The sequence below is a fragment of the Podarcis cretensis genome, assembly GCF_951804945.1.
Source record: "Podarcis cretensis genome assembly, chromosome: 14".
NCBI classification, from domain to species: Eukaryota; Metazoa; Chordata; class Lepidosauria; order Squamata; family Lacertidae; genus Podarcis; species Podarcis cretensis.
This window is the reverse complement of record NC_137183.1, coordinates 42,936,707-42,958,105: the sequence shown is the minus strand read 5'-3', so window position 1 is coordinate 42,958,105 and position 21,399 is coordinate 42,936,707. Positions and strand designations below refer to the sequence as shown.

At 45.6% G+C, this 21,399-nt stretch overlaps 1 protein-coding gene across 1 annotated transcript in view; it reads right to left on the bottom strand.

The window, feature by feature from the left end:
- ADAP1 (ArfGAP with dual PH domains 1) overlaps positions 1-21,399 on the bottom strand; it is a 68,279-nt gene that overhangs the window by 9,154 nt on the left and 37,726 nt on the right. Inside the window, exons 5-7 of the mRNA XM_079953950.1 lie at positions 15,944-16,056; positions 12,814-12,960; positions 3,777-3,860 (exon numbers count right to left, since the gene is read on the bottom strand). Of these exons, the coding sequence (XP_079810076.1) occupies positions 3,777-3,860; positions 12,814-12,960; positions 15,944-16,056 (344 nt within the window). The remainder of the gene's footprint in view (positions 1-3,776; positions 3,861-12,813; positions 12,961-15,943; positions 16,057-21,399) is intronic.

Genomic DNA, 21,399 nt, shown 5'->3' with positions numbered 1-21,399 from the left:
GCAACAATTTGTGATTTATTTAGCTGTGATTACTGCATTGCGGGACGCGGGTGGCGCTGTGCCTAGGGCTTGCCGATCAGAAGGTCGGCGGTTCGAATCCCCGCGACGGGGTGAGCTCCCGTCGTTCGGTCCCAGCGCCTGCCAACCTAGCAGTTCGAAAGCACCCCCGGGTGCAAGTAGATAAATAGGGACCGCTTACCAGCGGGAAGGTAAACGGCGTTCCGTGTGCTGCGCTGGCTCACCAGATGCAGCTTGTCATGCTGGCCACGTGACCCAGAAGTGTCTGCGGACAGCGCTGGCTCCCGGCCTCTAGAGTGAGATGAGCGCACAACCCTAGAGTCTGGCAAGATTGGCCCGTACGGGCAGGGGTACCTTTACCTTTACCTTACTGCATTGCAAGGGGTTGGACTAGATGTCACTGGGGGTCCCTTCCAACTTTACAGTTCTGGTGTGGGTCTGTCTATCTGTATACAGGAACCCTTTAACATCTGTTTTGTAAGTATGTATATTTGTGCTTATTTCTATGATTCTAATTATTCTAATTAACTATTGACCTCAGTTCAAGGTACTGGTTTTGGTGTATAAAAAAATAAACAGCTTGAGATCAGGCTTCCTGAAAAATCATCTCACCCCTTATTTACCCAACCACTCACTGTGCACCAAGGGCTTCTTGCAAATACCATCTTATAGGGAGGACCTGTCGCTTGGAGTCCCTGCCTCTTGACAGGCATCTTCTCTGCTGTCTTTTCAATGCCTACTGAAATCCTTTCTCTTTCAGCAAGCCTTTTAAGTAGAGCTCTTTTCCCCATCCTGCATTTAGACTGAATTGGTTTCTGGATGTTCTAATTGTTTGCGCGTTTGCCGCCACAAGCAGGATATAGGTTGTAGTTGCAGTCTAGCAAGCATCTGGAAATCTACAAGTTCCCCGTCCCTGTGCACAAAGGCAGCAGCTCTCTCCCTCTCTGCCTCCGATTAAAAAGCAACAACACCCTGTGAAATATACTCAGAGTCGAGAGTGGATTTCATGCTCTTTATTCAGCTCATAGTGGTGAGGAGGAATGGAAGTTCCCCCAGAATGTCTGCTTTATATACATTATTTACACAATGGGCCCCACATGATTGGCTAATTCCGGGATTCACCTGTAGGCCAATCAGGTTGCGGATTCACTTCCACCTGGAGCTGGATTGGGTGGCTCCTGTGGACCAATCAGACTGCTGCATTCTGAATCCTATTGTTCTAGGACCAATCAGACTGTTGCATTTTGGATCCTATTCAACTCAGTACATAACACCCTGGCATCAAGAGACACTATTCTTCTGAACCACAAGCTCCTATTTAGCTATTCTCTAGCCATTCAAGGCTTCTCCATGAATTTCTCTACTCCCTCTTCAAAGGGGTCAACACCGTACCTTGAGGCAGGCAGTTCCATAGGCCATATTTTTGAGATAGCTGTTAGCTGCCCTGGGCTCTGGTTGGACGAAGGGCAGAGTATTGGGAAGCAATGGACATAAATGAATAAAATTAATTCTGCAATGTGCGAAAAGTGTTTTGTTTTTTTTTTCCTTCTGCCTGCCCTGAATCTTCTGAATCATAACCCTGCCAAAGAAACATCCCCACTTGTCCAAATGTCACAAAGAGGGTGTAGCTCAGGGACAGAACACCTGCTCTGAAGGTCAGGCCCACAGCATCTCCCTGTTTGCAAGGCTGAAAAGGCCTGGAGAACATCTGGGTTTGGTGCACCAGTAGTCTGACTCAGGAAGCCTGATAGAATCATAGAATCACAGAATTGTAGAGTTGGAAGGGACCCTGAGGATCATCTAGTCCAACCCCCCGCAATGCAGGAATATGCGGCTGCCCCATACAGGGATCAAACCTGCAACCTGGGCATTCTCAGCACCACGCTCTAACCAGCTGATCACAGACATGTGCAAACAGCAATCCATCCAGGCTGCAGCCATCTGGGCCATTGGGGTGAGTAAGCTAGGACTGTATCGTGTTGAAATAATCATGGGGATCCACGACAGGGCCTGATTTCTGCTACAAACAGAGCCTCAGAGTGGGAGGAAGAACAAGTCACTCCAAAGGACCCCCATCAGCACAAAATGTACTGCAATGATTTTATAATCCAAAGGAGGACATTCAGCCAAGCCGAAATGCTGATCAACCATTTCTTTTGGCCAAGGGCAAGAGAGAAGACAATGCCATTTTTTTCTCCCACTACTTAAGCAGTGCAGTTGCATGATTAGAAACCATCTCTGGCTGCCGTCTCCAAAGACTGGGAGATTCAGTCCTGCTAATAATAATAATAATAATCATTTATTTGTACCCTACCTATCTGGATGGGTTGCCCCAGACATTCTGGGCTGCTTCCAGCATATATAAAAACACAGCAAAACATTGAACCTTAAAAAGCTTCCCTATACAGGGCTGCCTTCAGATGTTTCCTAAATGTTATATAATTACTCATCTCCTTGACATCTGATGGGAGGGCGTTCCACAGGGCGAGTGCCACTACCGAGAAGGCCCTCTTCCTGGTTCCCTGAGACGTGGCTTCTCACAGTGAGGGACCTGCCAGAAGGTTCTCAGAGCTGGACCTCAGTGTCCGGGCTGAACAATGGCAGTGGAGACGCTCCTTCAGGTATACTGAGCCGAGACAGTTTAGGACTTTAAAGGACCAACACTTCATTTGTGCTCGGAAATGTAATGGCCCCTCCCTGACCACTCAACTAGAAACACCTAGGAACAGGGGGAATCAGAGCATCTAGTTCAGTATTGTCTACACTGATTGGCAGGGGCTGTTTGGTTTTTCAGGCAGGATACTAGGCAGCCTATAGGGAAATATAATTCTTTTTTTAAAAAAATATTTTTTATTAATTTTTTCCCCTCAAAACAAGTGTCCAATATCACTGCTAAACATACATTTTCCAATTTGCCCCCTCTCTGTTGACTTCCCTCAACTACCATTTCTGGTTTATTACGTCAGCTGATACATCCCCCCCTCATTTTTTTTTCATTTTTTTTTGATGGAACCCCTTATATGGGATTTTGTATATAAATTTTCCCTCGGCTCTTTTTGCTGGCCCATGTAGGACTGGCATGGATAGTTGGCCCCGGTTAATATTTCACGTTTTCTCCCCTTATGGCTTTGATCTATAGGCTACCACTAAAACGAGGCTGCATTTTAAGTTGCATTTTAAACTGTATTCTAACTTATATTTTAATCAACTGTTTGTTTGGGTTTTTTTGTTTTGTTTTTAATATTTTTACTGTATTTCTATTCGGTGTTAGCTGCCCTGAACCCAGTCTTGGCCGGGGTATAAATAAAAAATTATTATTATTATTACAATATTATGTTATCACATTGTTGTACTTCTTGTTCTCTGTAAATAAAATTGTAAATGTTTATTTAAATCCTGCCAGCGAGGCCATTTCCTTCTGTTGTTTCTGCAATACAGGGAAATATTTAACTAAATAGATCTCTCAGCCACAAGGACTTCCGGTTATGCAAATCGGCTTCCCAAATCGGCTCTACAGGGATTGGGAGAAAAACCCCAGAAGAGATTTCGGGGACACGGGGCATGCATGGGGAAAGGAGAAGGAGGGGAAAAGAAATCGTTGTACAAGTTGAATGCTGCTCCTAATACGCATCTGCTGGTGCATTGTGGGTCACCCCTTGTGCAGAACGGCACTGATGGGACTTTCCCCAGGCACTGACAACAACACATCAAGCAATGAAGAAAGAAAGAGAAAAGGCAAGAGAGAAAGAGGAACTCACATCAAGGTCGCTCGCTCCAGGGAATGCCACTTGTAAGTAATGGAATCGAGCGGCGCGAATGGCGTTGAACCAGTCCACCATTTCCTGGGAGAAGGAAGAAAACAGCATTTGAGGGGAAAGAGGCAGAAGTGATAGCAATGGGCACATCCATAGATGCTGCACCAGCCTCAGGTCAACTCTGATTTGATCTGAATTCAAATGCAATTTAAATTTGCCAGTGGTTACTTCTGCAGGCTTTTGTAGCATTCTGGTCTTCGCCACGACTCTTAAACGTGCTTCCTTCAAAGTCCCACTGTGTTTGCGGGGGCTCAGTCCTTAATAAGCTTAGGAATGGCCTATTCCGTGGCAACTCAATGCTTGCATTGAGAAGGACCCCCTTGTTGTTATATGCGGATGACGCGGCCATCATCTCACGTTCCAGACCAGGTTTGAAATATCTGCTGAGGAAGTTTTCTGATTACTGTTCTGGAAATGGTTTATCCATTAATTATGAAAAATCTAAAATTTTAGTATTCGAAAGAAGCTTCTAAATGGGTGCTGGATGGCAATAACCTTGAACAGATTAAATACTTCAGTTATCACATTCCATCATACAGGATCTTGGAAGCACCACTGGCAAACCTCCCTTCAAAAGGTGGAGATTACAAAGCTAGCCATACTCAGATTCTTTTTCACAAAGGGCGGCAAATATGTTCCAAGCAGCCTTAAGGGTTTTCAACACAAAATCCATTCCCCAACTCCTGTATGCTGCAAATGTCTGGCATAATGGGGACCTGTCTAAGCTAGATGGCTTCCAGGCAAAATTTTTTGCATTATACTTCTTGCGGTGCGGGCGGGGGGGAGGTTAATCATTTTGCATTTCACTGATATTTTTGTAAGCTGCCTCATGTATTTTATCTATTACCAATACATATGTTTTAAAATAATTTCTAAACCTTTAAGATCTCTAAGCAACACATAAAAATATGAATGGGGTGTGTATGTGATAAAAACAGAGATTAAAAACAGAACTCTAGTAATAACAGAGTCCAATCCCATCATAGAATTGTGGAGTTTGAAGGGGACTCAAGGATCACCTAGCCTAATCCCCAACAATGCAAGAATCACAGCTAAGGAACCCCCAACAGATGGCTGTCTAACCTCTGTTTAAAAACCTCCAAAAAAGGAGAACACACCACTTTCTGAGGTCATTTGTTCCTCTGTCAAGCAGCTCTTATCATCTGAAAATTCTTCCTAATGTTTAGCCGAAATCTCCTTTCTTGTAACTTGAACCCACTGCTTTGAATCTTACCCTCCAGAGCAAGAGAAATCAAGCTTGCTCCATCTTCCATGTGACAGATATTTGAAGATGGCTATCATATCCTCTCTTAGTCCCCAACTCCCTCAAGCGTTCCTCAAAAGACTCAGTTTCCAGACCCTTGATCATCTCAGTCACCCTCCTTTGCCCACATTTGAACTTGTCACCGTACTCCCGGTCAAGGAAAGTCTGGGTGCTTTCCATTTAAAGCAGAGTCATTTCACTTTAAACAGCCATGGCTTCACCTAAATAATCCTGGGAACTGTAGCTAGTTAAGGGTGCTGAGAGGAGGCTCTCTATTTTCCTTACAGAGCTACAATTTCTAGAGTCCACTGCAAAGAACTATAGTCCAGATAGGGCTCTGGAGAATCATTCTTGCACTACAGTGCAAAGAAAACAACACCCCTGGATTATTTGCGATGTAAAAAGTTACAGGATTTCAGCAGGGAGCTACAGGACAGGCACCAAATGGAAACAAAACATTACGTCTGCCACAAAATCTTTACAGTCATAAACAGTACAGTGGTACCTCGGGTTAAGTACTTAATTTGTTCTGGAGGTCCGTTCTTAACCTGAAACTGTTCTTAATCTTAATCTGACGCACCACTTTAGCTAAGGGGGCCTCCCGCTGCTGCCACGCCGCTGCTGCGTGATTTCTGTTCTCATCCTGAAGCAAAGTTCTTAACCCGAGATACTATTTCTGGGTTAGCGGAGTCTATAACCTGAAGCGTATGTAACCCGAGGTACCACTGTACTGAAAACGGGAACACGTATCATTGCCCCCATTCCCTCAGGAGCACAAATCCTCATGAATGGGCAATGAAAAGGATGTCTGCAGGGGCCCTGAGAATGCATATAACATAAAATGATAATTATTATAAATCTGTTATATATTACAGTGGTACCATTCCGGGAGTGCATTTGACTCCCAAAAACATTCTAAAACCAAGGCGTGGCTTCCAATTGGCTGCAGGAGCTTCCTGCACTCAAGCGGAAAGCCGCATTGGACGTTCAGCTTCCAAAAAACGTTCACAGACCAGAACACTTACTTCCGGGTTTGCGGAGTTTGGGAGCGGATTTGCTCGGCAACTAAGCCATTCGGGAATCAAGGCTTGACTGCATTAGCAAACCTACAGCCTTTTGATCACCACCTTTGAGGATTTGATTTCCAAGGCAAGCCCACAAGCGTAATGGTAGCAACAACCTTTCACAGTATATTATCAATGCAGCACCATTTAAAGAAATCTCCTGCTGGACAGAGCTTGCTGCTGAGATTTGCTGCAAGGCTGGGAGACAGCCTGCAGAGGGTGCTTCAGCTACGAAGAGGTGCCCTGATGACAGAGAAAGGGCAGGCAGAGGCAGAGGCAGGTCTGCAGTGCTGTGTCCCCAAGGTCTAGTAAATTAAGTTCACCCTTGTATGCTTTCGCGGGGATCAGAGCCCATCAAGGGGATCAGAGCCCAGCCCTGTCAAAAAATGGGGTGCAAAAATGGGAAAACCTAACGCTGCCTTGCTTGCTTCTTCTACCTTACTGGAGCACAGGTTTATCTCCAATAATAATAATAATAATAAGAAGAAGCTCATCAGATCATAGAAGGCACACTTTGCAAGTCACTAAAGGTAAAAAGGTAAAGGTACCCCTGCCCGTACGGGCCAGTCTTGACAGACTCTAGGGTTGTGTGCTCATCTCACTCTAGAGGCCGGGAGCCAGCGCTGTCCGCAGACACTTCCGGGTCACGTGGCCAGCGTGACAAGCTGCATCTGGCAAGCCAGCGCAGCACACGGAACGCCGTTTACCTTCCCGCTGGTTGTTGTTGTTTAGTCGTTTAGTCGTGCCCGACTCTTCGTGACCCCATGGACCAGAGAACGCCAGGCACTTCTGTCCTCCACTGCCCCCCGCAGCTTGGTCAGACTCATGCTGGTAACCTCGAAAACACTATCCAACCATCTCGTCCTCTGTCGCCCCCTTCTCCTTGTGCCCTCCATCTTTCCCAACATCAGGGTCTTCTCCAGGGAGTCTTCTCTTCTCATGAGGTGGCCAAAGTACTGGAGCCTCAGCTTCACAATCTGTCCTTCCAGTGAGCACTCAGGGCTGATTTCCTTCAGAATGGAGAGGTTTGATCTTCTTGCAGTCCATGGGACTCTCAAGAGTCTCCTCCAGCACCATAATTCAAAAGCATCAATTCTTCGGCGATCAGCCTTCTTTATGGTCCAGCTCTCACTTCCATACATCACTACTGGGAAAACCATAGCTTTAACTATACGGACCTTTGTTGGCAAGGTGATGTCTCTACTTCTCAAGATGCTGTCTAGGCCTGTCATTGCCCTTCTCCCAAGAAGCAGGCGTCTTTTAATTTCGTGGCTGCTGTCACCATCTGCAGTGATCATGGAGCCCAAGAAAGTAAAATCTCTCACTGCCTCCATTTCTTCCCCTTCTATTTGCCAGGAGGTGATGGGACCAGTAGCCATGATCTTCGTTTTTTTGATGTTGAGCTTCAGACCATATTTTGCACTCTCCTCTTTCACCCTCAATAAAAGGTTCTTTAATTCCTCCTCACTTTCTGCCATCAAGGTTGTGTCATCTGCATATCTGAGGTTGTTGATATTTCTTCCGGCAATCTTAATTCCGGCTAGGGATTCATCCAGCCCAGCCTTTCGCATGATGAATTCTGCATATAAGTTAAATAAGCAGGGAGACAAAATGCAGCCTTGTCGTACTCCTTTCCCAATTTTGAACCAGTCAGTTGTTCCATATCCAGTTCTAACTGTAGCTTCTTGTCCCACATAGAGATTTCTCAGGAGAGAGATGAGGTGATCAGGCACTCCCATTTCTTTAAGAACTTGCCATAGTTTGCTGTGGTCGACACAGTCAAAGGCTTTTGCATAGTCAATGAAGCAGAAGTAAATGTCTTTCTGGAACTCTCTAGCTTTCTCCATAATCCAGCGCATGTTTGCAATTTGGTCTCTGGTTCCTCTGCCTCTTCTAAATCCAGCTTGCACTTCTGGGAGTTCTCGGTCCACATACTGCTTGAGCCTTCCTTGTAGAATTTTAAGCATAACCTTGCTAGCATGAGAAATTAGTGCAATTGTGCGATAGTTGGAGCATTCTTTGGCACTGCCCTTCTTTGGGACTGGGATGTAGACTGATCTTCTCCAATCTTCTGGCCACTGCTGAGTTTTCCAAACTTGCTGGCATATTGAGTGTAGCACCTTAACAGCATCATCTTTTAAAATTTTAAATAGTTCAGCTGGAATACCATCACTTCCACTGGCCTTGTTATTTGCAGTGCTTTCTAAGGCCCATTTGACTTCACTCTCCAGGATGTCTGGCTCAAGGTCAGCAACCACACTACCTGGGGTATATGAGACATCCGTTTCTTTCTGGTATAATTCCTCTGTGTATTCTTGCCACCTCTTCTTGATGTCTTCTGCTTCTGTTAGGTCCTTTCCACTTTTGTCCTTTATTATGGAAATCTTTGTACGAAATGTTCCTTTCATATCTCCAATTTTCTTGAACAGATCTCTGGTTCTTCCCATTCTATTGCTTTCCTCTATTTCTTTGCATTGCTTGTTTAAGAAGGTCTTCTTGTCTCTCCTTGCTATTCTTTGGAAATCTGCATTCAATTTCCTGTATGTTTCACGATCTCCCTTGCATTTTGCTTGCCTTCTCTCCCCCGCTATTTGTAAGGCCTCATTGGACAGCCACTTTGCTTTCTTGCATTTCCTTTTCATTGGGATGGTTTTAATTGCTGCCTTCTGTATAATGTTACGAGCCTCCATCCATAGTTCTTCAGGCACTCTGTCCACCAAATCTAAATCCTTAAACCTGTTCCTCACTTCCACTGTGTATTCATAAGGGATTTGACTTAGATTGTATCTTACCGGCCCAGTGGTTTTTCCTACTTTCTTCAGTTTAAGCTTGAATTTTGCTATAAGAAGCTGATGATCTGAGCCACAGTCAGCTCCAGGTCTTGTTTTTGCTGACTGTATAGAGCTTCTCCATCTTTGGCTGCAGAGAATATAATCAATCTGATTTCGATGCTGCCCATCTGGTGATGTCCATGTGTAGAGTCGTCTCTTGTGTTGTTGGAAAAGCGTGTTTGTGATGACCAGCTTGTTCTCTTGACAGAACTCTATTAGCCTTTGCCCTGCTTCGTTTTGATCTCCAAGGCCAAACTTGCCAGTTGTTCCTTTTATCTCTTGACTCCCTACTTTAGCATTCCAATCCCCTATAATGAGAAGAACATCCTTCTTTGGTGTCACTTCTATAAGGTGTTGTAAGTCTTCATAGAATTGGTCAATTTCAGTTTCTTCAGCACCAGTAGTTGGTGCATAAACTTGGATTACTGTGATGTTAAAAGGTCTGCCTTGGATTCGTATCGAGATCATTCTATCATTTTTGAGATTGCATCCCAGTACAGCTTTTGCCACTCTTTTGTTGACTATGAGGGCCACTCCATTTCTTTTACGGGTTTCTTGCCCACAGTAGTAGATATGATGGTCATCCGAACTGAATTCACCCATTCCCGTCCATTTTAGTTCACTGATGCCCAGGATGTCAATATTTATTCTTGCCATCTCATTTTTGACCACCTCCAACTTACCCATGTTCATGGTTCTTACATTCCAGGTTCCTATGCAATATTTTTCTTTACAGCATTGGACTTTCCTTTCGCTTCCAGGCATATCCGCAACTGAGCGTCCTTTCGGCTTTGGCCCAGCCGCTTCATCAGCTCTGGATCTACTTGTATTTGTCCTCTGCTCTTCCCCAGTAGCATGTTGGACGCCTTCCGACCTGAGGGGCTCATCTTCCAGCGTCATAACTTTTATATGCCTGTTGTCTTTGTCCATGGAGTTTTCTTGGTCCCTATTTATCTACTTGCACCCGGGGGTGCTTTTAAACTGCTAGGTTGGCAGGCGCTGGGACCGAACAACGGGAGCGCACCCCGCCACGGGGATTCGAACCGCCAACCATGCGATCAGCAAGTCCTAGGCGCTGAGGTTTTACCCACAGCGCCACCCACGTCCCTTGCAAGTCACTGGGAGGTGTCAAATCCAGAAAACCAAACATCTTTACACAGGGTAGCCCTCTGTTTGAAGGCATCCTTGAAGCGCTGTCTGGTTCAAGTTCAGCGTAAATAAAAACAGGGCTGTCTTAAGCATATGTGGCGCTGGGCTGCAAAGATCTGCCCGGCGCAGCCCCCCGCCCCCTGGTTGCCCAGTCCTAGGCACGCAGGAGGGCAAAGCCAGCCAGCCACCTCAGCATCTTGCTGGCTCAGTTGCCCCCGAACTCGCGGCGCACAGCAGAAGAGCCCGCTACAGCACTCTGACCAACGGGCGGGCTCTTCCTCGGACTCAACTCTCGGGTCCTGGACTCTTGGCCTGGCACCCCTGAGAGCCCAGTGCCTGGGTGTCCTGCACCCCTAGTGCCTATGGGTAAGACAGCCCTGAATAAAAGGATAGCTCAGTTGGTTAGAGCACAGTGCTGACAATGCTAAGGTTGCAGGTTCGATCCCTGTATGGGACAGCTGCATATTCCTGCATTGTGGGGGTTGGGTTGGATAATCTTCAAGGTCCTTTTCCAACTCCACAGGTCTAGGGGCCTAGGATTCAAAACAAATTCTATGCTTCACTGATTCTATGACCTTAAGAAGGGAGAGCAGGAGGGGCCCTTGACATTGCCCATCAATAGTTAGCAGCTGTGCAGCAGATGGACCAGTCACAGCTTTCCTCACTATGATACCTCTCTTTAAATTATAGTGAAAAAAAATTGCATCCACCCTGATAAAAGCAGCATATGCACATTTTCTGCAAGTCAGTGAAAGGACAACTGCCTCAAAACAAACAGCATCTGTCCACACACGGGGATGGTAATGCTGGAACATTGCTTTGGGCACTGCTGTGGAGCTCTTTGTAAAGAGATCTGTGTAAGGAGTTAATCACCTTTATTAATATTACCTCACCCAGGGAACTCAGCTGATGATGACGATGCGACTTTTCTCCTTGCAGATCAAGATAAGCTGGTGACAGCATGGACTAACTATTCCTAGCAAACATATTCCTAGCGACAGGCACTAAAGTAGGGGCCGCAGTGATGCTCTCTGAGCTTTAAGCCGTATCACTAATTTAGTATGGGAATCTGATCTGCTTAGTTGCATATATGCACATTGCAATGGCTGGTGCAAATATCTATCGACCTATCTGCATCTGAAAACTGCAAGAAGAAAATAAAAGGAACTGAGGACTGGCAAGGTGGATCTCAAACCATTTGTGATCAGGCAGCATCTCCTGACTCCAGGTAATCCAGAGCAGAATCCTTCTCCTCCTCCTAGACAGCCAATCCAGAGCCATTATACTGCAGTACAGTGATACCTCGGGTTAAGTACTTAATTCGTTCTGGAGGTCCGTACTTAACCTGAAACTGTTCTTAACCCTAATCACCACTTTAGCTAATGGGGCCTCCTGCTGTTGCCGCGCTGCCGGAGCACGATTTCTGTTCTTATCCTGAAGCACTATTTCTGGCTTAGTGGAGTGTGTAACCTGAAGTGTATGTAACCTGAAGCGTATGTGACCCGAGGTACCACTGTACTAAATGATACTGTACAGCAGTGGTGGGGGACTTGTGGCTCTTTCCAGATGTTGTTGAACTCCAACTCCCATCAGCCCCACAAAGGGACATAGGAGGTTGCCTTATACCAACTCAGACCATTGGTCCATCTAGTTCAGTACTGTCTACACTGGTTGGCAGGAGCTCTCCAGGGTTATTAGTGGGGTAGGAGAGCTAAAAATAATGCCAATATATTTAACAGCTGGCAACCAATGCACCCCTTGGGTTTCAGATAGTACATGGGTAGCAGAAAGCCCTGGAAACAAATTTTCATGACGCTTTACCGGCTATGGTGGCTCATTTACCAGAAGTAATGTATTTAGCATTAACTCTGGAAGTGTTTACTCGATTCTGACCAAACTAAGCCTTCTATGTATATTTTGGTCTCACAATGCATCTGGTATTTTGCACTTGCAACAGGAATAGGTGCGACACAAAAACACATTGAGCGATATTTAATGCTCCTGGTAGTCAACATGATGGCAAGGAAGGTCTATGACTCAAGAGAAGAGCATCTGCTTTGTCTGTAGATGGGCAAACAGTCTGATCTGGTATTAAAGCAGCTTCTTTGTTCCTCCACACATCATGCCATACAACTCCTGTCAAGGCAACATCTAACTTGCCTAGGAGCTCTCCAAGGTCCTGAAGATTTCAAACCTTTTTCTGCCCTCTACATCCACTTTCTTGAAACCTACAGTCTGTTGCCTAATCTCCACTATCAGGTGCTGGACAGCTCCAGCAGATCTCCAAAGATCTACAAAATGGATGGCCCTCTTGGTAGGTCCCGCACCCTCAGAAATTTAGGGAATGGCAGCCAGAGGGAGGGCCTCCTCTGTGGCAGCCCCAGAATGCAGGACTCTTGTCTGATAGAGGTACATCTGGGACCTTCACTAGATTGCCATCATATGCTGAAGATGCACCTCTTTATCCTGGTCATTGAAAAGCAGGTAAGAAATCACCACCATCACAATATAATTATTTATTCTCTGCCCAGATGGTACAAAGCTGGGAGAGATGTTGTAGTTTCTTGGGGAATGCGCAAGTCCCACCCATGGGTGCTCTCCACTGCCCTTTCCTTATGACACGTGCAAGGCGGCTCTTACAGCAGCCTCCTTTCTTACTTCAGAGCTCCCACCTTGCCATCTTCATGGTAAACAAAGATGTTCCTTGTGCTGTTGTCTTTCAAGTACGTGATTTGCAGCCCGTGCGGGTTCCCGATTTTGGCAGGCTGGAAAGTGGCATTCAGGTGCTCAATCTTCATGATTGCTTTGGGTTCTTTTGCCTGGGAGGGTGGGGGGGGGGAGAAAGGAAACCAAAAGCAATAAGAAGCCAAGGCGAAGGCAGCAAGCATGCTCTGCAAAACACAGGCGTTCAAAACAAAAGAGCACTTTTACTGAGAGTGCAGCCTTGATCCAGTAGCTCCAGGAAGGGCAAAGGGGGGCCTGACCACACACATACACCCCAGACAAATGTGCAAAAAAGTGTTCTGCCCCCCCCCTCAAAAAAATTAGCTTGATAATGTACAGTGGTTAAGATGTAAAATCACAGAATTGTAGAGTTTGAAGGGACTCTGAGGGTCATCTAGTCCAACCCCCTGCAATACATTCTATTATTCTATTGAAAAACACTCAATATAACCTGAAACTCTGCTCTGCTTCACAGGAGAAGCCACGAGTTGAATCTTCTACATGCAAAAGGCATACAATACTTATCAGTGATCTATGGTCCTTTCCCCTGGGAGTTTCCCAGATATTTGGTCTGTGGTTGCATACATGGCATACATTTAGAATATATGACTTCCACCTAAAGAATCCTGGGAACTGTAGTTTACCCCTCAGAATTACAGTTCCCAGCACCTTAAACTAACTACAGTTTCCAGGATTCTTTGGGGAAAGTGATGTATGTGTTAGATGTATGACACGAGTGCAGCCTGGGGCACCAGCTCAAATGCCTAAGTCAATTAAAAAATGCAAATAAGTAGGCTAGGCCAACAATCAGTTAAATGAAATAGGATTCACCAATATGGAACTTTTAATTGTGCTTTTATATCAAATTTCCTTTTCTGCGTATACTGTAATGTTTTACTGTTGCTATGGCCATTGGCTAATGCGAATCAAGTTTTATTTATCTATCTACACGGAACAGTTCCCTTTATTATGATGGATGAGATCAACACCATGACCAGTCTTTTGAAATAGCCGGGGGTAGGGGGATTCCACCCATCTTCCACACCTAGTTAGATAGCAGTGGTTCATGATCGAGTGCTGTGGACTCTCACTTCCCCAGCGGTCAAGACGGCTTCAGACCCATATGAAAGAAAGAGCAGCAACATCTTAGCCCACTCACTGGGAAATCCCCTTTGACAAAGTAATCCAAATCATGTCTCCTTGAAAGCAAACAGCACTGATTTCAATGGGGCTTACTCCTAAGTAGGTGGGTGCAATAGTGCAGCCTGGAAATGCCCTGGAGAAAGGTCAGAAAAGGTGATTGTATCTAAAACTGGCTTCCTGGGAAAAGGGGACGGCTTGCAACATAACTTCTATGGAACCCTGGTGCAACCACACCTCCATTTTCCAGGGCATGGCCAACACGTGGCTTTCTTAAGGAGGGGCTTTTTGGAGAAGTTGCGTTCTGATTCTTGGTAGTGATGATGACTCCAGATTCCGGGAGTCCCTTGGGCAGAACAAACTTGTGGGCGAACCCATGTGGAAGTCAGAAGAGCCAGAAACAAGACTTGACTCACCCAGCCTGTGCAACTACACCCATGACCAAGCCCAGGTAGGAGACCCTGCTGGATTAGACCAAAGGCATACCTAGTCCAGCATCATGGGAACTGTAGTTTCACCCTCACAGAGATCCAATTCTCAGCAAGCTACAGTTTCCAGGATTCCTGGAGGGGATCTGTGTGCTTCAAATGCGTGCTGGATGTGTTTCAATGCATGCTGTGGATCTGTCCCTGCTTTTCCAGGAAGTCCACAAGCGTCACAGACTGGTTGGGCACAGAGGAGTGGTGGGAGGAACCAGCTGGGGAACCCCCAAGGGAAGAAGACTCAGAGTCTGGGCAGTGGTGGTGGGACAATGATGATTGGTCAGAGGGAGAAGAGGGGGCAGGCTGGGAGAAGGAGGTGTCAGAAAGGGTGACAGGGCTTAGTGAGCTGGGAGAGTCTGTGGCAGAGAGCAGTCCAGAAACAGAGGCAGGAGCAGGAGAGGAGCGGGGCCAAGAGGCAGAGTTGAGTCAGGCTGGTGAAGAGGCATGGGTGTCTCCTCTTCCTGCAGTGACAAGTTCCCCTCCCCTGCACACTTTTGCCTCTCGCCCCTCCCATCACCAGCACATGTACCCCAGAAGGTGGACCAGGTGGGGGTCTGGCCCTCGGTCCAAGGAAGGTTCCTCCCACCTGCCTTTCACTGCTGCTTCCCCGTGTTGGGTTTTAGATTGGAAGTTCCTTGGGGCTGAGACCTTCTTTGGCGTGTTCCGTACAATGGCACAGCCCCTGATGGTGCTACATAAGGGTTAAAAATGAAGTAGCAGGGTGTTGGCGAATAAGCATCAGGAGCCTCGTCCCTACCAGAGAGGAGTGGCAAACCAAGCTGTTGGACTATGCTGAGATGGCAAAGCTGACTGGAAAACTCAGAAACCAAGAGGATAAAAACTTTATTTAAAAAATGGGGGGAGGAATTATAATTTAATTAGGAGACCACTGTAAGCAATTAATATAGAGATACCATATGAAGATATTTGAAAGCAAGCAGGGGGAGTTATTATGGGGGAGGACCAGAAGAGGAAGTTGAGGGAAGTTGGGGAGAGGGGACTGGGGAAATGTATCTTGTTGAGTTTGATGATCTGATGTGTTGTAATATGATAAAAATATATAATCCAATAATTTTTTCATAAAAAATAATAACAGGAGACCACTGTAAGCAGATGGAAACAAGAGCAGAATTTTGACTCACTTGTAGTGTAAAACTTATTATGGACAATATGGTTTGATATAAAAACTGGAGTATGGATGAAGATGCAGTTGTAGATGTTTAAATTGAGACCCCATGAAGGGGATGAGGGGAAGTCTTGAGATTCGGAGAATCTCCTTATACAGATACGTTTTTACTAGTTTGTGTTTATTTATACTTTGTATTTGTAAAACCAATAAAAATTATTTTAAAAAAAGAAGCAGCAACGGGAGCCTCGTGGCCCCATTACGTGACCTGCTAGCTATTCAAAACTGAAAAAAGGACCAGCCCCTTGGAACCAACCCCCGTTCTCTTACGTCATTTTTGTTGTAATACTTCAGGGCACCTTCCCGTTCTGAAAGCACGAATTTCCTGCTCAAGAACTGCCCGTTGTCACGGCCCCTCTTCCAGAGAAATCCTTCCCGGTACCCTATGGAGGAACAGAACAACAACAACAGAGAAATATATTCTTCCCATGGCAACTTTTTGAAAGGAAAAACAGAGGGAAGGGGAATAGTTTGATGTTTACATTTGTTAGAAGCCACCCAGAGTGGCTGGGGCAACCCAGTCAGATGGGCGACATATAAATGAATTATTATTATTATTATTATTATTATTATTATTATTAGCCTTTTTTGGCATGGCGGTGGTTGCCACAGTGTCTCCCTCCAGCTAGATGTCAGATCATCATTTGCTGCTCTGATCTTTTGGCTGCTGGGCAAATTTGGAGACCCGAACTTAGGAACAGGAAAAGGAGAGCCTGAGAGGAACATCCCTAGGAGGAAGCAGGAGTCTACTTAAGATAGTATGCATAGGTTAAATCCAGTCAAAGGCAACTAAGGGGTTGTGGTGCTCATCTTGCTTTCAGGCTGAGGGAGCCAGCGTTTGTCCACAGACAGCTTTCCAGGTCACGTGGCCAGCATGACTATGCCGCTTCTGGCACAACGGAACACCGTGACAGAAACCAGAGCTCACGGAAATGCTGTTTACCTTACCGCCACAGTGGTACCTATTTATCTACTTGCACTGGCATGCTTTTGAACTGCTAGGTTGGCAGGAGCTGGGACAGAGCAATGGGAGCTCACCCCATCGTGGGGATTCAAACCGCTGACCTTCTGATCGGCAAGCCCAAGAGGCTCAGTGATTTAGACCACAGGACTAGAGTCTTAGGAATCTGTGCAGTTTCAGTTAGAGGTAGCCAAGGCAACAGCAGACATATCCAGGATGAAGCTTTCGCTCCTTCCACTGGCTTTAACTGGAATGGCCGCAACAAAGCCATTAAGCAAATTGTATTCTGGTCATTTCCATAAGTATGTTAACAGTTTAGCTTGTCACATTTCATTTGTAAATATCAGGGTAGTGGTGGGAAACTATCCATAGCTTGCTTTGGGAAAGAGCTGCAGCTCAACAGAAGAGCAACTGTTTTGCTTGCACAAGTTCCCAGATTCAATCCCTGGCTTCTCCAGACCCTGCCAGTAATCCTGGAGAGCTGCTGCCAGCCAATGTTGACAATACTGATCTAGGTGGACCAATGCACTGACTCTGTGTAAGGCAGCTTATGATACGATACAATACCATACAGAACAACAAAATTGAAAAATTTATATAAGACATTCAAAAACCAACAAGCCTGCCACCCCAGCTATCCCAACCTGGTTAGCCCCCTAAAAACTCTGATACCCCATTTTTAAATACAATATACTCCCATAGAGACTCCTTACACTGCATTTAAAACAAAAATCGCATTTGGGTAGAAACTGTTTCTCAGGCAGCTAGTCCTAGTCTTTATAACCCTGTACCTTCTTCCAGAAGGCAGAAGCTGAAAGAGATCATTTCCAGGGTGTGCACTATCCTGCACTATCTCTGCAGCTTTCTTATGGCTCCTGGAAGCATTTGATCCAAGGTGGGAAGAGTGCACCCAATTATTCTCTCCGCAGTCTTTACAACCCTGGACAGCATTGTTCTTTCCCTGACCGTGCAGCTCCCAAACCACACAAACAGACCATAAGTAAATACACTCTCCACAGTACAATGGTAAAATCAACAGGTCCTTTGAGAAATTGTTTTTCCAGAGGATTCTCAGAAAATATAACCTCTGCTGTGCTCTCTTCATCAGGTCTTTGCTGTTTTCTCCCCAGGTTAGGTCATCTCTCAACTCCATTCCATGTTTTTCTCACAGAAAATGGCAAAGCTCAGCTCAGAAAATTAGCACTTCCCCAGCTTTGGGAATGTGGTGGGAGGGCTCTAGGACTTTGCCAGAGCCTCACACCTCCTTCCCAAAGCCTGGCACCTCACTTATCTGGTTTTGGGAAAGCAGCATGAGCGCTGTGTGGGTGTGGCCTCCCTCCCACACCCATTCAACAAGGCAGTGTGCGGCCCGCGGGTTCTGTGTTGATGTGCTCTTGTGGCCCACTTAGTAGGAAAAGTTGGGCCGCCCTGGGTTTGGGTGCTGGACTGGGAAGACCTAGGTTCAAATCCAGCTCCACCTGTGAAGCACCCTGGGAAATCTTAGGCCAGTGACACACCTTCTCCTCTCACACACCCACATGCACACACAACTACAGTTCCCAGGATTCTTTGGGGGGGGGGAACCATGGCTGCTTAAAGTGGAGCAGTCCTGCTTTAAATGCATAGTGCAGATGAGGCCCTTAGCAACATTTCGATGATCCCACTCTTCATTTGATTCTCCCAGCCACTCCAATTTTACCCTCGCAACAACCTTGTGGGGTAAGTAAGGCTGAGAGGGCGTGAGCACCTGGGTTAACAGAGTTGTGGGTTCAAGTCCCACATTGGGCAAAAAGATTGTGGTCCTTTCCAACACCACAATTCTGTTTTTCTGTGGTTCTGTGACTGGCCCAAGGTCACACAGTGAGCTTCATGGGTGGGGATTTGAACCCGAGTCCAACCCTCTACCCACCACACCACACTGACATTTATCAGAATAGGCTCTTTAAAATATGGCATACGTCAGTAAAAGACTCGTTGAGCAACCCGGCTGAATACTTCCAGGAGAAAAAACTGCTTGCTGTTTTGTTATTCGAGGAAGTGAACTGTTAAAAGACTCCAAAACTGTCAAAGCTCAGGAAGCGTGACTGTCAGCTCTTGAGCAAGCCTGATGGTTTAATCAACCATATCCTCCAGGCATCGCTTGTGTACCTGTCTGTTTTCTGTCAGCCTTCCCGAGGGAGAACTTCATCAACCTCCTTGTGATCCATCATGTACGATGCAACATGGAATTAAGCAGTATTCAACACTCGAATCACAGAGGCTTGGCAGGTAAAGTGAGAAGGAGGCCACCGATAATAGTTTGGGCCCCTCAAAAGACAAGAAAATATGACCTGTTTTGTATATGACGTGTGTGGAAGGAGGAGTCACTTCCTCTTTTAGCTTCACATATTAGCTGTGTTTCCTGCATTGCCAGGGGTAGACTGGATGAGCCCTGGGGTTCCCTTCCAACACTGTCATTCTGTAGAGTGCTGGAGTGATAGATCTCAAATGCTGGGAAATGTTCATTCAGAAGAAGACATTTCATTAAAAGAAGAAGAAAGAATCATTTTCTTCTCGGATTCTCAAAGAAAGCCATCGTAAATATGGATTAGTGGGCGGAGGAGACATTCAATTCAGTTCACATTTTTTTAAAACAAACATTCACCCTCCTCCCAGTTTTGTGGCGCAGTTCTCCAAGTAATAGGTGCAAAAATGCATTTGCTAGATCCTGCTGTGTACTTTGTCGTGGTGTTGTCCCAAATCAAAACCACTCCTTTTGATGGGAAGGGTGATCCTTAAAATAATAATAATAATAATAATAATAATAATAATAATAATAATACAGTGGTACCTCTGGTTGCGAACCGGAGGCCCATTCACAACATGAAAGGAACACAACCTGCAGCGGCGCATCTGCACACACACAGGTTGCAATTCGCCACTTCTGTGCATGCGTGCGGTGTCATTTTGCGCATCTGCGCATGCGCGAGTGGCAAAACCCAGAAGTAACCCTTTCTGGTACTTCTGGGTCGTCGCGGGACGCAACCTGAAAAAACGTAACATGAAGCAAACATAACATGAGGTATGACTATAATAATAATAATAATAATAATAATAATAATAATAATAATTTCATTAAAGATTTTCTTTTATGTAACAAAAAAAGGAGTGAGTATGGGACCAAAATGTATGGGAAACCACCCTATTAGAAAAGCTGACCAACAAACTCAAACTAGCACGGGGGCAAGCAAAGGAGGACACCTTCACCCTTTATCACATATACAACACAACTAGACAAGGGGCCAAAGAAGGTGGGGAAGGTGTGCGAATCATTTTAAAACCCATGCACCATATTTGGCTTTCAACAACTTCGGTGCTCCACTTCTCAGAAGGAAGCATCCCGCTACTTCAGCTCCCAAATCTCATCCAATTGGAGCTGAGGGAAGCATACTGACAGGTTTAGAAAGCAGAATAGGAAGGCTTTCAAGATGAAGTCATAGGCATGGAGCCAGGTGCGAGTCAGGTGCGTTTTTTGTTTTTGTTCCGAAAAAGCAAATTCCCCACCACACACCGAACACTAGAGGAAGCAAGAAGCTGAATGGACACAAAGCATTTTGGGCTCCTAGCTCACACTCTTTTCCAAGGGTGGTTTCTCCATAGGAGTTGGTAGTTCTTATCTACTGCACAGCAAATGTTCATTTATGAATGCCCACCACCCCTGCTGCAAAAATTAAAAAAACACCCAGGGAACACTTTTAAGAAGATTTTCAATCTGTGACAAAACATTACGTGCCTGGAGGTGAAGGTGTAGAAGAGGAGGTTCTGGCCACAAAGAAAACAGTGTTTTAACATGGTTTGAAGTAATTTAACTGTAGAAATTGGGCACATTCTACCTTCATCTAATTTGTGTACCTGCTGTCTCTGGCACTGCCTGCCATTTAAGGGCTTAATAAACGCTAACGCCTAGCACGTCTAATTCCCCTTGCCATCATTCTTCAAGCTGCACATTATCAACTTCCCAACTGCACATTTTGTGTCCAATTGCACAATTAAAAAAAAGACCCTTGGTCCAAGTAATAGCTTGTGGAAGACATCTCCCTTTAAGGCTTAAAGGAGAAAATGATTGGGGGGAGGGGGAGAGAGATCTGTAACAAATTTCCAGCCCTTATAGAATTGTTTCCCTTTGCATCACAGCCAAAGGAACATTTTGAAAGGAAGGATTGATAGCTTTTGCTTCCCATGCGCTAGAAATCAATACAGTGAAATACAGCCAGCAACCAAAGTGTCTTTCTCGCTAAACTATCAGCCGAAAGCTTGGTAAAATGCTCACAGCCTCTCTTGTCAAAAAGAAGCAAGCATCTCCCGCATTCAAGTGCTGGATTTTATTTATTTTTATTTCTGGAAATATTGGTGTGCCACTGCTCATTAAAAACAAAACCAAAGCGGTCTGTGACAACCATATGCATATGCAATAAAAACAGCGTAAACATTTAAAATTGGAGATCCAATGACCGTTACATACACATACTCTCCAACATTTATCCAATGAAAATAGGTACGTCCTATTCCATTATTAGGGACGCGGGTGGCGCTGTGGGTTAAACCACAGAGCCTAGGACTTGCCGATCAGAAGGTCGGCGGTTTGAATCCCCGTGACGGGATGAGCTCCTGTTCCTTGGTCCCTGCTCCTGCCAACCTAGCAGTTCGAAAGCATGGCAAAGTGCAAGTAGATAAACAGGTACCACTCCGGCGGGAAGGTAAACGGTGTTTCCGTGCACTGCTCTGG